At 45.9% G+C, this 16,371-nt stretch overlaps 2 protein-coding genes across 2 annotated transcripts; one reads left to right on the top strand and one right to left on the bottom strand.

Annotated features, from left to right (window-relative positions):
* Nucleotides 1-6,031: 6,031 nt before the first annotated feature.
* On the top strand, nucleotides 6,032-10,056 carry LOC124672461 (subtilisin-like protease SBT4.9). Its single transcript, XM_047208684.1, has 11 exons — nucleotides 6,032-6,160; nucleotides 6,256-6,368; nucleotides 6,481-6,572; nucleotides 7,676-7,916; nucleotides 8,017-8,518; nucleotides 8,613-8,674; nucleotides 8,750-8,971; nucleotides 9,015-9,162; nucleotides 9,255-9,453; nucleotides 9,537-9,880; nucleotides 9,928-10,056. Exons 1-11 carry the CDS (start codon nucleotides 6,032-6,034, stop codon nucleotides 10,054-10,056), a joined length of 2,181 nt encoding a protein of 726 aa, XP_047064640.1.
* Nucleotides 10,057-10,125: 69 nt separating this feature from the next.
* On the bottom strand, nucleotides 10,126-12,087 carry LOC124678169 (pentatricopeptide repeat-containing protein At1g59720, chloroplastic/mitochondrial-like). The gene has a single exon (XM_047214084.1). The coding sequence runs from the start codon at nucleotides 12,085-12,087 to the stop codon at nucleotides 10,438-10,440; it is 1,650 nt and encodes a 549-aa protein (XP_047070040.1). The 3' UTR covers nucleotides 10,126-10,437.
* Nucleotides 12,088-16,371: the final 4,284 nt, after the last annotated feature.

Here is a 16,371-nt window from a genome sequence, read left to right as displayed (position 1 = left end):
TTGTCGTCTACTTTTAGCTACATCTCCATCTTCTTTTCTCCAACTACAAATGTATTCGCCTAATTTACAAGGCATATAATCTTTTCTCCATTGGTTCATTATATACATGTTTGCCCCACACTCTAATTAGGTTGGTCTGTATGGGCCACGTCGATTGACTGTTTTGTTTTGTAATATTTGATAAATGATGCGTTTCAAATTCATTTACAATGGATATTGTAGTTTGTCTGCTCAGTTTCCTATTCACGTTTGACTTAGTTTAGACTTCTCGCTTGGTTTGATATAAGGCAAAAGGGTGAACTCTAACATCAAGCGTTGATGCCTTTTTCATAGAGCAGTAGTAACACTGGATGTCTTGTTTGGAAGTTCTCATGCTTAACCACTGGCAGAAAGAGAGGAAACAACTAGACAACTCAACGAAATAAACCAATGGACGAGAAGTCACATTGGCATTATTGATGGTCTCCCACATGAGTGTAATGTTGCGTTTAAATATCTTTCAATGATATGCAAAATTTTCTCAAAAGTTTGCAAATGATATAATATTTAGTTAATTTATATTAGAAATTTATGCATTGTTTCGTAATAATCACATGTTGGTGCTTGTCCTAAATAAGCCTATCGGGGCAAAAAGCATGTTCGACAACAATATGCCATTACGTTAATTGGCCATTAATGGGGCACAATTAATGAGCGAAATGAAGAGCTGAAGTGACCTTTGAATGTGTCGGCATGTGATACCGCGAACACTAACATGCCGCCGTAACTGGGTCGGGTCGGACTTCTCGTCTAGTATTAATGGGATGTTGCTAGTTGTTGTAATGAGAATTGACGGGTCAGCCCACGTAAACAAAGTAGGCCTTAGATGGGCCTACCGTTTAACATCAGTAGGCCTTATGTGGGAGGCCCACTTAATCTTAGTAGGCTTTAGGTGGGGCACCTTGTTTAAACTAGTAGACTTGGGCGGGCCAGCCCAATATTGTTTAGAAGGTTTAAGTTGGAAGACCCATCAACTTTTAGCAAGCTGTAGGTGGGTTGGCCCACTTAGCCTTACGAGACCGCTGGCGGGCCAACCCATTCTGCCTCAGTAGGCCTTACATGGACTGGCCCGCTTAAAATAATAACTCTTAGATTGGTCAACCCGCTTAATCTTAATAGAGCTTAAATGGGATGGATTTTTTTTACGCTTAATAGGCCTTAGGCGGCCGACACATCAAGCTTAGAATGTCGTAGGTAGGCCACCCCGGTTAAAGTCCAATAGGCGACATATTAAATAATAGCTCTTATATGGGCCCAACCTATTAAATCAGTAGTACGCTTTGGGTGGGAATGTCATCTACCATGGATTTTCAACCAGACGACGATGTTACTAGCTAGTTAACGGTGTCTTCCACTTGTCAATTGCCAGGACATCAACAATCAACGGCATGCCAAAATCAATCTACGCGACCCAAAAATCTGTGGCTATTGACCACTCATCCACCATGGACCAAACAATTCGTGGTACATCTTTTATTGATGCAATAGACACGATGACTGTCATTCTGTCCTAAATGATTCCTTAACCATAAAAACACCCCTTTAACTACATATTTGGATAGTATCTAATAACCTTTTTTTAAGGTGATATACCGCTAGACTCCCAAAATATATTTTTAGAGGCGGTCCAATATAAAAACCGCCCACATGATTATTTTCCAAGTCCGCATGGAAACCATATGTAAAAGACCGTATCAATAGCAACTATCGCTTAGATCCAGATTGGAATATTGCCACCGGCCCATGGTGGAGAACCAAATCTAAAGATCGGTTTTGTGCTAGTGATTGTGAAGTAGTTGTGCCCCTAGTTCCATGTGGGTTATGTGCCAGAGGGCATGGTGTTGGCGGTGCTGATGACATGTGAGGAGGTTGTATATGTCGATGGCAATGAGGAAGAGCTCCCACTAGTTGGAGCCGGTGAGGTTGAGGGTGATCGAGATCTTGAGCTTGATGGAGGTGGCATATGTGGATGGGCTAGGTTCCTAGGTAGAGTATCTAGGGATGAGATTGGGGTTGGCAGTGGCTGTCGCCTTTCATTTTTCCTCAATGGCGGTGGCTTGTTGGCACGCGAGGTCAGCCTCGTGGGCGTCGAGGACTTCGCCCCTAGCTCTGAGCTTGATTTTTTTTGGTACGATCTCGTCGGTAGTCAAGGTGGCGAGGGAAGGAGGTTTAGGTTAGGGTTTTAGGGTTTGGGGTCGGCTAGGTCTAATAGTTAGCCTTCTCTGATAACACACGGTAGTGCAAAACTCTGGCCACTCAATGCACGCCTCAATATCGTTTCCTTATCATTATGTACATGAATATAAGGCGCAGATCGACTTGGATCGTAGTCACAATTACAACGTTATTGCACAAGAAATACTCCTAACCAGCTATGTGTAAGTAAGATGGTATGCAATGTGTGAGATCTGGCCGGTATCTCTAACAGTCTTCACCCGAATGATCCCCTCTAATTCCTTTTTTCGATACGGAGGCATCTAGCCTCAGCATCTGCTTTGGTAGATGCATGCGGACTTTTATTTCCTTACTGAAATAATGTTAGTTTTACAATAGAATGCATCATGGGTCACATAGGGTTGCCGACACATGTATCAACCATAAGAAGATAAAAGATAACATGACTTGACTCTGCAATGTCGTGTTAATCTAAAGTCAAAATGCTAGTTGCATTACATGTATATATCCTTACGCTTCTTCATTGGTGATAGGTAAGACCATGTACGGATGCAATGAGTAGCAAGATGAATAACCTGCATAAAAGAAGTATATTTTGTCTTGTTAAAGATATAATCATTTCTCACATTCTAAATGGCCCAAAGTAAAGCGCAAACACAAACTCGAATTTGCACTCTATGTTTTTTAACCACACCCGCTAGGCAATTACCAAAACAAGATTAGTGATGTTCTTTGGGGGATAATGTTAACCGACGTTTACACTACGCGCCATACAAAATTTTCTAGCGGTCACTCAATATAAATGTTATATCGATCCATCTTGATTACAATAACATCATTTCTACTACTACCATTCTAACTTATTTGTCATAAGGACAGGACGATGAATAAACCACATGAAGATCCTTAAGTTCAGTGGTACTTTCATCTTCCGAAGATACTTTCTTTGGACTATAGTGAAATGACATATGATCATTCATAAAATCAAGGTATAGTGATTTGACAGTAAAGAAACCTGATGGTGTTAACTTCCAAGAGAACGTATCAGGTTGTGTGGTTAGCTGAATAGACATCAAACACAACACTAAATGAGTCCATCTATGGGTTGTACCACCGGCCAGCGCATGTGTAAAAACTACATTTAGAGGCACATGATCCATGAAATTAGCCAATAAAACTTGTTTTCTTTGGACTATATTATGTAAAGATAGATATTGATTAGCAAGCGGATTATCCCCTAACCACATATCTTCCCAAAACCTAGTGATCTCACGGTCTCCTACGGTGAAAGAACCACGATCAAAAAGTTCATCTTTTATTTTCATAAGTCCTTTCCAAAAGGGAGAATCCAAGGACTTCACCATTACTTGAGACAAACATTTGGAGTGAAGGTATTTGTTCTAAAGTATCTCCTCCCAAACTCCTTGCTTCGTCCTTAACTTAAAGAGACATTTGCTCAATAAACACTTATTCTTCATATCTGAAATATTCACTCCCAATCCCCCTTCATCCTTTTGATGGCAAATAATTTTCCATCGAGTAAGTCTATTTTTTTCTCTTGTGGCCATCACTTTGCGAGAAAAATCCTGATCTAAAAAAATCCAGTCTTTTATGTACCCCTATAGGTATTTCAAAAAAGGATAACATAAAAATGTGAAGACTAGTTAGCACCCAATTAACATGAACCAGCTGATACAATTAAGAGAGAAGTTTTCCCACCCAACCCGCGAGTTTTCTCTCAAAGTGATCCTCAATGGGCTTCCATTCACCATTGTTTAATTTCCTAAAGTGAATGGGAATACCTAATATCTCACTAGGAAAGAACCTATCTTGCAACCAAAAAAAATTATATACTCCTCTTGTGCGTCCTGAGCTTTACCAAACAAAACATTTTACTCTTGTGAAAGTATTTCGGACCTCATAGTTGTTTGAAAATACAAAGAACGAGTTTCATATAATGTGCTTTCTTAATATCATGCTTCATAAAAATAATTTTATCATCGGCATACTGCAAAATGGAAACGTATCCCCCATCAACTAAATGCGGAATCGGACCCTCAACCTGGTTGTCTTTGTTTGCCCTGACTATTAAAATTGCCAATGTATCCGCAATCAGGTTAAAATAACATTGGTGGCGGCGGATCACCTTTTCTTAAGCCTTTATGGGTCCTCAAATAATGACCTATGTCATCATTGACTTCCATAGCCACGCTCCCTCTACTAACAAAATCGTCAATCCATTTACGCCATTTCGGATAAAAACCTTTCATAGGCAACACCTGCTGTAAGAAAAGGCCATCTAACCTTATCGTACGCTTTTTTAAAATCGATATTAAGCAAAACCCCATCCATTTTCTTCCTATCAAGTTCATGGATTCGTTTCATGCAAAATGAGCACCCCTTCTAAAATGTGCCTCCCTGTCATGAAGGCAGTTTGGGTGGGCATGATAACTAAATGTGCAACCTTAGTCACGAGATTAGTGCCAACCTTAGTAAAATTTTGAAGCTTACATTCATCAAACAAATAGATCTATATTCCTGAATTTGAATCGTGTTTTCATTTTTTAGGAAGCAGAATGATGGTATCGTAGTTTAGGTGGAGGAGAGGTAATTCCCCTTGCTGGAAACTGTTAAACAAACATATAAGATCAAATTTAATAGGTTACTAAAAAGTTCGATAAAACTCAGTTGGAAAACCATCTGGACATGGTGCTTTATTTTTCTTCTTTTGCATAATAGCATCATGGCTTCCTTTTCATCATATCCGCTGGAAGAATACTATTTTCCACAGCGGATAACTGCGTGATATCTTTAATCTCGCTTTCTACCAAAGAGAAACTATTCAGGTCACCGAAAAATCCCTTGTAGAAACCAGGGATGTAGCTTTTAAAATTTGCTTGACCAATAACTGTTCCTTCTTCTTGTTGTAACTAAAAGATTTTTTTCTCCTATGTTTTCCATTTGCAATAAGGTGAAAGTATTTTGTGTTGTTTGCCCCCTCTAATCCCTTAAAATGCATTTTAAATACACTAAAAATAATCAAGGCATAAAGAAACCAAACTATGTACTATACAACTATCGGGAGTGATGTTTTGACTCTTGGGTGCATATGCTACCTTTATATTGAAATGTCAACAAATCTAAATAAAAAATTAAAGTGTACGTCTTCACATGTTACGTGTGTACAAAGTTTTTTCATGAAAAATGGCTATGTAAAAAAGATAAAATTTGGTGCTAAAAATAAGGTTTTTGTGAGACATGTTTTATCTTTTTTACATCGACCACAAAAAATATCGATTTTTCGTGAAACTGTACAAACGTACATAAATTATCGAGATGTACATGCGATTTTTTTTATTGATTTTCTTATAAATCAGAAGAAAAAAATTGGTGGGGGAGCATACGGCTCCGGAGCCGAATTGAATTTCCGACAACTATCCGGATTTGTTCCAACGTGTAAGGAGATTAGACCTGATCCTTTTGGTTTAGCATAGATAGATACAATAAAAGGATGGGATTTAAATCCAACGCAGAGTACGTGCTGAACTAACCTCTCGGGCGTAGGCACCAATGAGGCGATGGACACTGCATCGTTTTACCGTTTCTTCACGCACCAGAGGACACCAAGAAATGCTCCGGTGCAAGCGAAGCTCGCGAGACGACTGGACACGTACATAGCATAATCCAGTGATCCAGCTGGGACGTCGCTTGCCTGCCGTCGTATCCAAAGCTACGTTCTGCCTGCTGTACAAATACACTCACACTGTCAGTCTCAAACGTAATCCACGATCATACGTACGGAAAAGAGAGACTAGCAATGGCCGGCGTCGCCGGCGCACTCATGGCACCCTCATTTCCCATCCTTGCCGCCATCATCTTCCTGATCTCCGCCGTGACCAGCCTGCATGCTTCTGATCAGATCGGCGGCGACGGCGATGGGAGACAGGTCAGATCAAACCTCACGGACATTTTGCGTATATGTGCACAGTAACCATGCATCAAGAACCGTAAGCCCGTAAGTAAGTGGAGTTCTGCGTGCAGGTATACATCGTGTACATGGGGCATCGATCGGTGGGGGAGTCGCCGTCGTCGGAGGGTAGACTAGGCTTCTCTGCTGCCCACCACGAGCTGCTCAACAGGGTCCTCGACGACAGGTCAGGATCCTTGTTACCAAGATCCAATGTTCTACTAAACCAGTGACACCGGATGAAGGAACTGGGCCTAAGTTTGTGCTTTATGTATCGTCTATATATACCTTGTTTGCAGCTCCGCTCACGAGAGGATCATCTACAGTTACCAGAGGAGCCTAAGTGGATTCGCAGCCAGGCTAACAGAAGACGAGAAACAAAAGCTCTTCGGTAATGCTCTGCAAATCACCATGCCGTCTAGATCAGAGAACCTTTTTTTTTGGATATGTTAATGTCTGTTATTCTCACTAAAAAAGTCACTTTTTATTTACTTCGCAACCAACACCCAAAACCCTTATGAAACCGGAGAGAGGATTTTTTGGAACCTGGCCCCAACTGCTACCATATTTATTTTGCAAACATGGCCTTCTATTTTTATTAGCATTGACACCAATCCAGTTGTATAGAAGTTTCATCTATGGGACTTTTAAGGAGCATTGTACCTTTTTAATCAAATTCACCACAAATCTGTCATCATGAGACTCAAAATTTTAAGTTGACGAAGTCCTGCGCACGAAACATGATATTTTTGGTGGTATGTGGACTTCTTTCCGCGATGAAATATATTTTCATCATATAGCTATTTGGTTTTATAAATACATATTAATACTACTTCCCAAGTGTAGTTACATCTATGTATGTTTTACAAAATATAGGACTAAGAGTATGTATATGTAATATGAAGTATTCCAATTATTCCATATATGTTGTTTTTTGCTAGAGCGCTCTCTTTTCGAGCTAATGTCTAGCTCCTTCATGTACAGTTAGACTTTTTTTTGTACAGTTCCATAATTTCAATTAAAAAAATAGACAGTGGGGAAACCCGCTGAACAACTTCCAAAAAAATAAAAAATTGATGTAACTTTTTTATTTTCAAAATGAGCCAATGAACATATTGAAATGTGTCTAGATACGTATGTATTTAGATCAAATTTGACCAAAACTGTGACAATTAATTTGGAACGAAAGGAGTATGTAAGACTATTTTGGTAGTATACTTGCAAATTAATAGGTAGTATGTATAATTATTTTACATGCTCATTTTTTTACGTACAAATATGAAGGTACTTCAAAAATATACTGCAAACTCTGGGGCCTCTTGCAATTATTTCACGTAATGTGATTTGAAGTATCTTAGATATGGTATGAGTAACCTTTGCTCCTTCAAAATTTCGATACAAAAAACAGTTGATTCCAGATAGATCTGTCGCTGAACATTTTGCCTAGCTGTGTCGCTGAATGCACTGAATCTCCGCATGGCTTTGACCTGGTAGGCACGGAGGGTGTCGTGTCCATCTTCCGGAGCAGAACGCACCGGCGCCCTCTAACGACAAGATCATGGGACTTCCTAGGCTTCCCTAAGACGTCAAAGCAAAGCCTTGAGCTCGAGGGAGACGTCATCATCGGCATGCTCGACACCGGGTTGTGGCCGGACTCCCCGACTTTCTCCGACGAGGGCTTCGGCCCGCCGCCCAGCAGGTGGAAGGGCGCCTGCCATAACTTCACGTGCAACAAGTACTGCTCAGCCGCCGTTCCCTTCTTGCCATGACCATTTCTTGTTGCCATATGCAATTATGCACGCCGGTGCACTCCTAATTGATCGACGAATGCACAGCAAGATCATCGGTGCTCGCGCGTACCGTCACGGATCCACGGAGGGGCTGTCACCGGTGGACACCGTCGGCCACGGCACCCACACGGCGTCGACCGTGGCGGGCCGGGTGGTGAGCAACATAAGCCTCGGCGGCCTGGCTGCAGGCACGGCTCGCGGCGCCGTACCGGGCGCCAGACTCGCCATCTACAAGGTATGCTGGGAGGACTCGTGCAGCGACGCGGACATGCTTGCGGCGTTCGACGACGCGGTGGCCGACGGCGTCGACGTGATCTCCTTCTCCATCGGAAGCAAGCTGCCGGTCCGGTACTTCGAGGACGCGGCCGCGATCGGCTCGTTCCACGCTATGAGGGGCGGGGTGCTCACTTCGGCCGCGGCCGGGAACTCCGGGCTGGACGGCGGGCGCGTCAGCAACGTCGCGCCGTGGATACTGTCCGTCGCCGCCAGCAGCACCGACCGCCGGCTCGTCGACAAGCTGGTGCTGGGAAACGGCAAGACGATCGTGGTAAGTGGGACACTGAGACATGCTACTGAAACTTCGCAAAAGGAACATTTCGCAAGGTAGTCCCATATTTTTTTTACATGTTCTTCTGATACAGGGGGTCTCCATTAATTTCTTCCCCAAGCTGAAGAAAGCTCCACTTATTCACCCAATCAACGGGTAACATAAACTGATTTTTAGCTGTACGGGGATCATGTTCGTATTGTTGGTTTAACATGTCGTCCAATGATGCAGTTCTTGTGAACCAGAGTCACTGACCGTGGCAGGACGGTCATACAAGGGGAAGATCTTGCTCTGCGCCTCTTGGAACAATGGCAGCGGCCCGGCCGTCGTCGGCGCTGCCGGCGTAGTCATGGTCACCTACGAGCCCGACGTGGCGTGGCAGGTGACCCTCCCTGGCGTCATGGTTACCCAGGATCAGTTCAATGGAATCTTGGCCTACGTAAACAGAACCCGGTATGATTATCAGCCTAGTAGCCAGACAAATTCCGTTTTGCAGAGCTGAAATGGAGAAACATCTTGATGTTTTCTTCAGTAATCCTGTGGGCACCATCCACACCAGCGAGGCAGCCTTCGACTCTGAAGCCCCCATCGTGGCCGGGTTCTCTTCTCCAGGTCCCAACGCGATTACTCCTGGGATCTTGAAGGTTGTTAGCTGATCAATCAGGCACAATCAATGGCTTATTTCACAGTTGAGGATGCCAATTCTGGTGCTCATGCATTTGTATGGACGTTGCAGCCTGACCTGTCGGCACCGGGGATCGACATCCTGGCGGCGTGGTCACCGCTGTCACTGGTGGCCGGGAGAAGCGTGGCGTACAACATCGACTCGGGCACGTCCATGGCGTGCCCCCACGCGACCGGCGCCGCGGCCTACGTCAAGTCCTTCCACCCTGACTGGTCGCCGGCGATGATCATGTCAGCTCTCATCACCACAGGTATTCAATCAATGCGCATGCGCTCTCTCGTGTCTTTCATTCCCAAATGTAGTGACTTGCACATCGGCGGCGTGTGCTTGCAGCAACTCCAATGGACCCGTCACGCAACCGCGGCGGCGCCGAGCTCACATATGGCGCGGGGCAACTCAACCCGGCGCAGGCGCGGGACCCGGGCCTCGTGTACGACGCGCGCGAGGGCGACTACGTGCGCATGCTGTGCGCCCAGGGGTACAACTCCACGCAGCTCCGGCTCGTCACCGGCTCTGACGACGCCACGACCTGCCACGGCGGCCGTAAAGGGTCCGCCGCCGACCTCAACTACCCGACGATGGCCTTCCACGCCGTGCCGGGGAAGAACTTCACCGCCCGCTTCCCGCGCAGCGTCACCAACGTCGGCGTGCCTGGATCCGTGTACGTCGCCAAGATTGTAGGCTCGCGGCCTGGTCAAACTGTTGTCGCCGTTTCGCCGAGGAGGCTTCCTTCACCGTGACGGTATCTGGCGCGCTGCACAACGGGAACGAGTATTTCTCGGCTGCTGTCGTGTGGTCCGACGGTGAACGCCAGGTGCGGAGCCCGGTGATTGTCCATACTGTGGAGGCTTAACTGGAGACTTGGATTATTGATCGTCGAGTGAAAGCATGCACTCGTGTTGAATACAGTAGTTCATTTCTATGATGATTTCAACCTTCCTTTCTAATGATTGCAATTCCATATACAAGTGGACTTGGGGAATTACTCAAATCCAATTCATACACATTTGACCGACTGATCTCATATTTCTTATCGGGTCAATGTAGTTGTCACATATCCTATAATATTCTGTTTAATTGACCAGTCGATCTTGACAACCTACAACAAGAAAGAACTATCTCAGCACCGAACACTCAGTTCACTTGGCGCCGAGTGCCTACAGAGGTACACTTTCTCTTCTGTTCAATAGTCAAACAGCAGCGCAACCTCTCTGCATATATCATGGCTTAAGGATCACCAGTAGTCTTTGCATGAACATACCCCATCCTTGAAATGGTGAAACCGAATCCGGTCTCTGACGATGATCTCAACACCATACAGCTCTGATACGAGCTTGCTGATAGTGTGGCAATCTTTGCACACTCTCAGGTTCTTCAGAATCCGAATAGGTGCCCCGGCTCTTGCCTTGAGCAAGCCAAAAGATATGGCTAGGCGCTCACTATGCAGACGGAGCGCGGCGCCCTTGGTATGGTCCATGCCAGCAACCATACGAGCCTCTGATAAGTCTGGCTTGTATCCAGACGATATAAGCCTCTCTTCAATTTCATCCAGCTTCATGTATATGTCCTCCGATAGAGGGTGAGACGTGTCGCCAGCGACAAACTGATGGACCAAGCCATCCATTTCAATAGAGCTGAACCCTGGCTCCTTCTTGAGACCCTCCTCGCTCATCAACCGCCGGACCATGCCGACGTCGTTCCACCGCTGCGCGGACGCATAGACCCTGGAGAGCAGCACGTAGACACCACTTACAGCATCGTCAGGAACATCAAGTGCCATCTTGGCCATGGCCTCGCTGAGCTCCGACCCGGCATTCTGCTTGCAGCATGCATCAAGCAGGCTCCTCCAGATGATGGCATCAGGCCGGCAGTTCATGGCAGACACAACATCCAGGGCCTCTTCAATGAACCCAGCTCGTGCCAAGATGTCCACCATGCAGCCGTAGTGCTCGATCCTCGGCCTGATCCCGTACTCGGTCACCATGATCTCGAAGTACCGTCTGCCGTCCTCCACCATCCCGCCATGGTTGCACGCACTGAGAACCGCGACGAACGTGATGGCGTTGGGCACAACATTCTCCAGCCGTGTCATCCGATCGAACAGCTCCAACGACTCGCGCACGTGGCCGTGGTTGGCAAGCGTGAGGACCATGACGTTCCAGGACGTTATGTCCCGGTCGGGCATCCTGTCGAACACCTGGCGCGCGAGCTCCGCCGCCCCGCACTTGCCGTAGAGGTCCACGAGCGAGTTGTTGATGAGCACGTCGCGGGACACGGCGTGGCCGTGGCCGCCGCCGCCGAGCTCCCGTAGCAGCAGCGCGTGCGCGTAGACCCCGAGCGAGAGCGCGCCCGCGCCGGCGCACGCGCCGATGACGCTCTGCACGGTGTAGGCGTCGGGGGCGAGGCCCACTGCGTCCCGCTGCATCTCGCGGAAGAGCTCGAGCGCGCCGACGTGGTCGCCGTTGCTGACCAGGGCGTCGATGGCGGTGTTCCAGGAGACGAGGGACTTGGCGGGGATGTGGCGGAAGAGGGCGAGCGCGGCGTCGGGGAGGCCGCAGGAGGCGTAGAGGTGGAGGAGGGAGTTGGCGACGACTGTGTGGGCCGGGGCGAGGTTGAGCTTGACGGCGAGAGCGTGGAGCTGGCGGCCCTCGGGCAGCGCGGCGAGGAACGAGGCTGCGGAGAGCGCGGCGGGGAGAGAGAAGTGCGGCGGCGGTGGGGACGGGGAGGCGTGGAGTGAGCGGAAGAGGAGGAGCGCGCGGTGGGCGAGGTGCGAGCGGCGGGAGCGCGCGAGCGAGCGGAGGAGCTGGACGGAGGAGGAGGAGGTGGGGTCTGGGCGGTGTGAAGGGGTGATGGGGAGCGTCGTGGCGGCGAGGGAGGGGGGCATCGCGGCGGCGGTGGCGGTGGCGGTGGCGAGGCGAGCATGGTGATGGCGGGGTTAGTGAGGATATGGTGGCGGTGGTTTGTTGTGTGGACGGCAGCGCGCGTCGAGCCGTCGACTGATGGGCTGATCCGGGGATTTTCCCGGTGCCGATCGAGCGCGCCACCAAATGCTCCAATTCGCGGTAGCCAGGCCAATATTCCGTGAACGGGGGCTGGCGTTCATGTTTCCTCCCTTGATTCGTACTGGCCGATTTCACTCCAATTGTTATTGTGTTTTGGAATCTTCAATCGAATTGGTATGCAATAAAACATGGTGAGATCGTGCACTGGATCTCCCATATACACACAAGAAAGACATTTCTCCAACTCGCCAATTTATACTGCCACACTAAACCGAACCATCAATTTTGCAAAAAAAAAAAAGAGCCTAAGATCATATATTATCTAAAACTAGCCCTTGCAAGAATATTCTTACAAGAAAAATAAATAAAACATAAGTACTTTCGACACCATCTTCCTTAGCATCCCTCGATTACGCGTCGTGAGCAATGCTCGATGCCACCTCTGGGCCTACGGTGTAGCGATATGCTCATGTCGGATGAGGGGATTACCCCATCCCCGACATCATCCCCTCCTCAGTTGCCATAGGCAGACACTATAAGGCTATACCTAGTGTCTGGTGATCGAATCTAAACTCTAGCCTCGACGCTCTTCAGGAAGAACACCGAGTCTTAAGGACCTTTATTCTCATTGTCGTCAATACCCCTTCACTAGACAAGAAGAACTCGAAGAACCTATGGGACCAGACACCCACGACACTCTTGCCGCCATAGTGGTCGATGGCCTCATGCTGGAAGCCCTAGAAAAAAATGCTTCGTGTCAGGCTCCTCCAACCCTGTTACCCAAATGAAGATTAGTAGTCTCCGACGCCCATAGAGATGGAGGCGATGTAAACAAATGGATCTCGATGTGTTGTCGGTGGAGCACTCTAAAGAGGAGGCGCCTCGTGTTATAAAAGCGACAAGCAAATAACGAAGAACGAAACAAGAACACACGCAGGGGACACAAGATTTAACGTGGAAAACCCCTTCCAACACAGAAGGGGAAAAACCACGGGCGCCGGCCAGCAAAACTTCACTATATCAAGGAGTGTTTACAAACGCCGTGGGATATCTTATAATCTGATAAACCCTAGCCGGCGGCTTACAAGATGTATATATAGGCGTTGCCAACGATCCGTACCGTACTCGCTCCGCTCGTCAGAAGTTAGCCTCCCTTTAATATATGAATTTCGATCACAATACAACAAACTCCACCTTGAGACAAATTCCATCTTGTATCATGAACTTCAACAATCTCCTAAACAACAAAGAAAAACATTTGCTGGCGCCAACAGCCACTTGGATAAACAGTTATACCAACCAAGCTCGAGCAAAGCTTAAACTTGGAAACATGAACTGTCTTTGTCATCATATCAGCAGGATTATCATGAGAACTTATCTTGCATACCTTCAGTTTACCTTGATCAACAATGTCGCGAACATAATGGTACTTGATATCAATGTGTTTTGTCCTCTCATGGAACATTTGATCTTTAGTAAGGTATATTGCACTTTGACTGTCAGAAAACAAGTTAATGCAAGAATCATGTCCACAAAGCTCAGCATACAAACCTTTCAACCAAACAGACTCTTTGCAAGCTTCATTAATTGCTATATATTCTGCTTCGGTCGTAGATTGGGCAACAACAGATTGTAACGTTGCCTTCCAACTCACAGCACATCCACCAACAGTGAACATATAACCTGTGAGGGATCTTCTCTTATCCAAATCGGCGGCAAAATCTGAATCCACACAGCCTACAAGTCCCTCACTGGTCTTGCCAAACTTCAAGCAAGCTTTGGATGTGCCACGAAGGTACCTGAAAATCCACTGAACAGCTTTCCAATGTTCTTTACCAGGATCAACCATGTATCGACTGACCAAACTTATAGCATATGATAAATCAGGGCGAGAACAAACCATGGCATACATCAAGGAACCAACAGCACTAGAATATGGAACTCGTGACATGTACTCAATATCTTCCTCAGTACTAGGACACTGCAATGCTGACAATTTAAAGTGAGGAGCCATAGGTGTACTAACGGACTTTGCATCATGCATATTAAAACGATGAAGAACTTTCTGAATGTAATTCTGCTGACTAAGATATAACACACTAGATTTTCTGTCTCTTGTAATTTCCATACCTAGTATTTTCTTAGCAGCACCAAGATCCTTCATCTCAAATTCACTACTTAATTGTGATTTTAAAGTAGTGATCTCTTTCTTGCTCTTGGCAGCAATCGACATATCATCAACATATAACAGCAAGTATATAGGTGATCCATTAACAAACTTGATATAAACACATCTATCATACTGAGATCTCTTAAACTCATGTGCAAGCATAAATGAATCAAACATTTTATACCATTGTCTTGGAGACTGTTTCAGACCATAAAGAGACATCTTTAGCTTGCAAACAAGATCCTCCTTACCAGGCACAACAAAACCTTCAGGTTGGTCCATGTATATCTCCTCCTCAAGCTCACCATGCAGAAAAGCAGTCTTTACATCTAGCTGCTCAAGCTCAAGATCATGCATAGTCACAATACCAAAGAATGCACGAATGGAACTATGCTTCACAACCGGAGAGAATACATCATTATAATCAATACCTGGAATTTGGCTGAAACCTTTTGCTACTAACCTTGCCTTAAACCTCGGAGGCTCATTAGGAGACAAACCTTCCTTTCTTTTAAATATCCACTTACAGCGGACAGCCTTCTTTTGTTTAGGCAAGGGCACAACATCCCTTGTGTCATTCTTGTAAAGCGATTGCATCTCCTCTTGCGTAGAAGAAATCCACTTCACGCGGTCAACGGATGCAACGGCCTCAGTATATGTAGCAGGTTCAGTATCATGCTCCACTTGTTCAGCACAACTCAAAGCATGATGAACAAGATTACATTCTTTAATTAAACGAGGACGTGGACCTTTATTACGCCTCGGTCTATCAACAGCAATGGAACTATTTGTTTGCTGCAAAACAGGTGGTGAGTGCTGAACAACAGTGTTATCATTTTCAGTAACATCATTTTCTTTCTCCTCCGCGTGCTCCACTCGCACGCTAATCCTCTCGTTGTTCATCATCGAATTATCGGAAAAATCAACGGCATCGGTAACATCCGTAGATGAACTCTTATAAAACATGACAGACCTCATTAAAGACTACATTCCTGCTATGCAACACTTTCTTAGTTTCCGGATTCCATAACTTGTATGCCTTAACTCCTCGAACCATAACCAAGAAACACGCACTTAACAGCCCTAGGCTCTAGCTTTCCATTATCAACATGAGCATAAGCAAGTGCAACCGAAAACTCTCAGCTGTGAATAATCAGCGAGTGAACCGGACCATACCTCAATAGGGGTTTTCTTATCAAGCGGAATACAAGGTGACCCGTTTATCAAGTAACGAGCGGTGGAGGCTGCTTCAGCCCGGAAACGTCTATGCATACCAGCATTAGACAACATGCAGCGAGCCTTGGAGATGATGGTTCTGTTCATCCTCTCCGCCACACCATTCCGCCGAGGAGTATATGGGTTGGTGTGGTGCTCGACAATGCCTTCGTCGCTGCAATAATCATTGAAAACGAGTAGAACAAAACTCCATGCCATTGTCGATACGAAGCAATTTAACTTTCTTTTCCGTTTGCTTCTCTACCATAACTTTCCACTTTCTAAAAGCATCAAACACATCAGATTTATGTTTCGGAAAGAAAGGCCACACTTTTCCGGAGTAATCATCTATGATAGTAAGCATGTAATTTGCACCACCAAGAGAAGTCTTGCGGGAAGGTCCCCACACATCAGCATGTACATAATCTAAAATCCCTTTAGTGGTATGAACGGAAGCATTGAATTTAACTCTTTTATGCTTACCAAAAATGCAGTGCTCACAGAACTCAAACTTACTCAAATTGCAGCCATCTAGCAGGTCTCTCCTGTGCAATTCTTCCATGTCATGTTCACTCATATGTCCAAGACGCATATGCCACAAATTAGTTTTACCAGGTTCATCAGGAATAACAGCAGCAACAATACCAGACAAAGTGCTACCTCTAAGAACATATAACTTTGCAGAATTCATATCACCTATCATGTGAACGAGAGAACCTTTTGATACCTTCAGAACTCCGCGAGAACCGGAGTGTTTGTACCCATCAACATCAAGTGTACT

The sequence above is a fragment of the Lolium rigidum genome, chromosome 7 (assembly GCF_022539505.1).
Source record: "Lolium rigidum isolate FL_2022 chromosome 7, APGP_CSIRO_Lrig_0.1, whole genome shotgun sequence".
Taxonomy (NCBI): Eukaryota; Viridiplantae; Streptophyta; class Magnoliopsida; order Poales; family Poaceae; genus Lolium; species Lolium rigidum.
Note: the sequence above shows the minus strand (reverse complement) of the source record. Positions and strands in the feature narration are given on the sequence as shown.